The sequence below is a fragment of the Bufo gargarizans genome, chromosome 3 (assembly GCF_014858855.1).
Source record: "Bufo gargarizans isolate SCDJY-AF-19 chromosome 3, ASM1485885v1, whole genome shotgun sequence".
Lineage (NCBI taxonomy): Eukaryota > Metazoa > Chordata > Amphibia > Anura > Bufonidae > Bufo > Bufo gargarizans.
The window spans coordinates 19,399,321-19,405,025 of record NC_058082.1 but is presented as its reverse complement, the minus strand read 5'-3'; the positions used below and the strand labels follow the sequence as shown (position 1 = coordinate 19,405,025).

Sequence of the window (5,705 nt, the reverse complement as noted above, 5' to 3'; positions counted from 1 at the left end):
AGAAGGAAAGGGGGTGACAAAGTGAAACCAAAACAAAGAACGTCATACAAGAGGTAGAGAAGAACGTCTGCCAGACCTTCTAACAGAACTGGCGGTGACATTAGGACTTAACTTTGGCTGGGAGACAGCAGAAACCACCTTTAAATGTTCTGTCTGCAATGGATACCAAGAAAGAGTAAGCCTAGAGTATGCCACGTCCCACGTAAAGTCCCCATCTCAACCAAAGCCATTCATTTTTAAGTTTAGAATCCTAGTAACAGAACACCAGAGGCTATAGTTGAATACAAAACATTTTTAATGTATTCCACACATTATAAAAAAATAACAGTGAATAAATATTAAAATATGCTTTCATTTTTAAACAAGTGCTATATAAAATATTAGTACTTAGAACAGGTAAAAAATTAAATTAAAAACATTCAATGTAAAGAATTAATTAATTTCTAATTTCTTTTTTTCAGGTTGCTGGCCTTGTTGCCACATTTTATCCAGCTGTTATTCTTTAGTAGACGGGTGACTCTCCTCTTGGCGGAGCTGAATTCGTACTGGTGATGTCCATCAAAGAAGTACAGAAATCCTGAACATAAAATGTTTTAATTAACGGTAAATACTTTAACTCATGCTTAAAGAAATACCTATTCAAATGCATTGGTTATTTCATTTAGTACTCTAGCAACCCTAGGGTGCTAACTTTTCTTTGTAGCTCAGTTCCCTTAGGGCACAGTTATGTTCAATAACTGTATCTTAGCTTTGTTAGAGCCTGAAAATACACGTTCTGTCCCTCTCTTATGCTTTACACTTTGGTGTTAAAAAAAATTGGGAGTGAACTACAAATTGAAGCTTCCCTCCAATAATAGGAGCTGCAGCCATTCATATATTTCCTCGGCGGCTGCCAAATGTTATGGATGGGCCAAGTGCACTCTCTATGAGCAGCTCTCAGTTGTAACTAATAGTGGATTACCCCTATGACATTCATATGCCCTACTAGGACATTTAAAAAGGGATTGCCTTAATTGGAGAACCCATTTAATAAAAACTTAAAGTGGTTTCCGGAAGTTTAATATTGATAAATTCATTGGAGTATTGGTGCAGTAACCAGGCATGGAGCTGTAGTGTTGAGGAGCCTGATTCTGGTGCACAGCATCTCCCAAAAACAGCCGTGAGTCGGACCCCGTCGATCTGATATGGTTGACCTATCCTGAGGACAGGTCATCACTATTAAACTCCTGAAAATCCCCTTTAAATGTTTATTCATGGTAAAATACATATTATTAGGGAACCCCTTTAATTAAAAACTTAATTATATATGTTATATAGTAATAATAATATTATGACAATTTCAGCTAAAATTCAAAAATATATAATTTTTTGTCTTACCATCTTTCTGAAAAGCTGCACGGATCTTGGTTAGACCAGGAAACCTGTCTACTATTTTTTTAGGGAACCCACTATCCATGCTCTGTTTTTGCTCATCATAACTGCAGAAAGAAATTGGGGTTAGGAGACATCTTCAAAATTTAGAGATTTTCTTATTCTAATATATTTTTTTAATTGTAAATGAAATATTATTATTATTATTATTATTATTTGTTACCTCCAATAATTATCATTCACAAAGAAATAGGTTTTCCTGGAGTTGTCATCATAGACAGCAGCATCAACTTTTCTCACAGTCCGTGGAAAACCCAAATCGTAAATGCTCTTAGGAGAATCTTCTGTGACTTCATATCCACTAATGACCCAGTACTTTGCACCTAGGAAAAACATATACATTGTATAAATACTGTATATATATAATTCTATCTATCTATCTCATATCTATCTATTATCTATCTATCTATTATCTACAGTATCTATCTATCTATCTATCCGTTTCTTTACATCTACCTATTATTTATTGAATAATTTCCTATCTTTCCACTTACCATACATTTATCGATCTTATACATCTATTGCTATCAAATAATCTTAAAAAACGATATAACCATAAAATGAGTAATACCTTTAAAAGCAAGAACTTGGTCCCTGTCCTGGAACTCATAAGCAGCCTGAATGTGATTTGGTAGAGTTGGCCAGAAAGTGCTGATTAAATGTTGCTCAACTTCAGAATTTTGGGAAATTTGACGCCAGAAGGTTCTGTGAGATAGGAACATACATTGAAGCATTGCATATACAATGGGACAATTCTCTTTATCAACATGCCAGTATTTAAGTGGCTAAATCAAACTATTTCAATGAATGCATCACTTACTTCTCTTTAAAGAATATAATTTCTCCACGCAGAGTTGTCACAGCATCAAAAGTGATGTTTGGCAGACAGGTGGATGGGGTGCTTGGGTCATTTGGTTTTTCTGGGACAGTTGGCTCTTCAGGGGCTGTTCTTGCTCCTGTATTAATATAACGATATAGGTTATAAAATGGACATTGTTAATTGCTTTTCAATGGTCTTTATGAAGAACCACCATGAAATTTGAGAAGTTGCATAATTGTATCTCATGCAGGTCTTCCTCTAGGATCGGTTTTGGAAGGGTGTTCCTTGCCCCTCCCCCAAAGATGTGCCAAAGGCTGGGCATGCCAAAGGATCCACTAGAACAGTGGTAGACTAGTATGACTCTGTCAAGGAAAATAAAATCTCCATGCCCCTCACTTAGGGGTATGTTAAATTCACTTTTTTAGGCCCTGGCCTACATCTCAAATGTCCTCAATATATACCAGTAGAACCATCTAGGGTTGTGTGACCTACATCTCTGCTGAAGGTTTTGCCACAAGGTTGTGCCCTTGAGGCTTGGACCACCAAACCTTGAGTTATATCATGTGTTTTGAGCATGTTTGTTGTATATGCTGGGAAAGCTTCCAGTGTAGGTATGTTCATAGTGTATGACACACATAATTATGAATGGTATATATACTGGTGATTGTGTAATATTTGACAATATACTGGAGGACAAAAGAGGGTACTGCCCAGGGCACAATCTAACTAAAGGCTGGCAGTGCATACTAGAGATAGCTGCCTTCTACATTTCTTACCATAAAGTGATTGGATCCCATTGACATCATCTTCAGGAAGACGGAATTCACTAGGTTCAGTAAAATGGTAGGTGGGATACATCAGAGCACTGGGATCACTGGAGTGAAAAAGACCAAGGGAATGGCCAAACTCATGAGCAGCCACAATGAACAAGTTATAACCTGTAAAGAAAGAGATTTCATGCATGAGAATGTGGCTTTGCTTATATGTACTACAATAAGTAACTTGCAGAAAAAACTTGGTAATTATAGAGGGACAGTGTAATCTAAGATAGACTGCTTGTTACAGAGATGACTCCTGACAACATCCCGATAGAAAATACTTGGTTGTTAGGCAGTGTCACCTTATCAACCATTAAGTTTAAAATAGTTTTTCCGTCTCAAAGCTGGATTGACTCGGGGGACGGGAGAGGGGAAAATCAAGTTTTCAAGTTGGTAACTCCTTCATTATCATTATTCGGTGAATGTGGAGAACTTGCTTACATAACAAAGAGAACGGTGACCTACCATTAGAGCCACTTGTCCACGTTTCATCTTCATCAAAGTGGGCATCTCCACCAATTCCACTGGATGGGGCAAAAGCATGAGCAAGTGTCCCATGTGGGCCATCAAATGGGTAATAATCGTTATGGACTGTGGAAGACAATAATCACATCTTACTATATGATTCGTTATTTTGAGAGTCCACATTGTGATAAGAAACATATTTGGGATCCTACCTTGGGCAGCAAAGGAGATCTCAATGTCAGAAACTCCACTATAGATCCGTGTAAAAGTCAAAGGCGTGACATCACTCCAAACTTTAAATGCTCTTTGGATGGCGTAGTCTACTTCAGATTGGAGCATGTCGGGTGTGTAATTCAATATTCTAGAAAGGAGAAGATTGAGATTTTTAGATTAGATTATTGATGCTGGACTATAAATAGGATCGGCAGACCATAAGAAAACCTCAAAGTCCTTGACTTTTACCTGTATGTTAGTTCTTTCTTGTTCCATCCTTTGTTACCGGGGAATATGTTGAATTCACCTGCATCAACAAACCCACATCTCGGTTGGTGCATCACTTCCATGGTCTCTGAGTCAAGTTTTCCTGTCACTTTTAGACCAAGAAATTGCTGCATTTCCTTGATTTTTAGGGTCAATGGATTTTCGCCTTTTTTTCTTGACTGTCGTACATTGTTCTGAAGATTATAATATCTCTTCAAATATTCCTACAGATGAAATAATGGTAAAGCATTAAAAGAATATAAACATATAATACAAATTTCTAGCCAAAAAACAAAATTGGTTGAAGGAAATCAACTTGTTCTACATTGTCTATGTGAGGCACTGTAACTGAGTAAATATAAGGGACATACTGCACTTTATGATCCACTAATCCACCTTATTACACACCATCATATCTGAGATCTTAAAGAGGCTACCTGACTCTGTAAAGTGCCTACACTCCATCTGTGATCTAAACCTTGTGCTCACACACCTGGTAGATATCACCACTAGATATAATAGTAATACTATAAGAGCAACAACGTAAACGTCTAATGAGGGGTTATATTATAATACCCGGCATTGTAATACTTACTTCTGCAAACTTGGCATCATTCTCCTCGTTACCTCTTGGAGGTTCTGCAGGGAAAGCTGAAGTGTAAGCTACAGAAAGTAGCAGGACGAGAAGTAATTTCTTCATTGCTTGATCTCCTTAGGTCTATGTGACTTTAGGACTTTCTTCTGGTCTCTGAGTCTCTCAGTGCAGAGCGAGCCCTTTATATACTGTACCTGGTGCCTCATCCCGTCTACAGAAAGTGACTCACTGTTTACGACTTCCTACAATCACAGCAAAAAAGCTTGTGCTTTCACTGCCAGCATGTTATGACAAAGTGCAAACTAAGTAAAGCCCACACTTGTGCAACATTGCATGATTAATGATCAGGAAGAGGTTTTGGAGAGAATCAAAGAAAGACACTTTAATACCACATAACACGTGTGCTAGACGGCGTTTTTCTCAAGGTAAGTGCCGTGAAAATAATCAATGAAAAATAAAATATATATATTAATAAAGTTGAACTGTTAAAGTGGCCGGTATGGAAGCATTACAAATGGCATTACATATGGTACTACATCTGTATTGAGAGAAATAAGTAGGAGCAATGCTATTAGGGTACGGCCACACAGTCAGGGATTCTGGACGCAGTTTTGGAAGCCAAAACCAGCAGTGAATTCAAAAAAGAGGAGAAGTCATACCTGTCCTTTATACTTTCTCTCATTTTATGATCCACTACTGTTTTTTTATTCAAAAGCTGCATCAGGAAACAGACAGTGTGGCCGTACCCTTATGGAATATTCAGTGTCCCTACTGCCTTATAGGGGCTTCGTCAGCCTTCATAATCCACCTCTTTTAGGGAACCTGCACACGGGTGCGGGTAAACATGCAGAAAAACGACATGAACTTCTGTGCGGATTTCTGTGTGTTTCAGCAGCCAAACCAAATTTTTAATTGCCTTTTTTGGTTGCGATTAAATGCAGTTTTGCTGCAGACCTCACCCTTCATTTAAAAATTGGAAATCCGCAATAGGGAACATGAGAATGGTCTGTTCTGATACACTTGGCTGGTACTCCAATACGTTTTTTGTTTCTGCATGGGAATCCACACGGAAAAACAGTGTGTAATCGGCATTCTG

At 37.9% G+C, this 5,705-nt stretch overlaps 1 protein-coding gene across 1 annotated transcript; it reads right to left on the bottom strand.

The window, feature by feature from the left end:
- Positions 1-277: 277 nt before the first annotated feature.
- On the bottom strand, positions 278-4,823 carry LOC122931173 (matrix metalloproteinase-18-like). Its single transcript, XM_044285179.1, has 10 exons — positions 4,610-4,823; positions 3,997-4,238; positions 3,747-3,895; positions 3,535-3,660; positions 3,028-3,189; positions 2,252-2,387; positions 2,003-2,136; positions 1,595-1,754; positions 1,378-1,478; positions 278-577 (listed from the first exon to the last, which is right to left on the bottom strand). The coding sequence occupies exons 1-10, from the start codon at positions 4,712-4,714 to the stop codon at positions 444-446; spliced, it is 1,449 nt and encodes a 482-aa protein (XP_044141114.1). The 5' UTR covers positions 4,715-4,823; the 3' UTR covers positions 278-443.
- Positions 4,824-5,705: the final 882 nt, after the last annotated feature.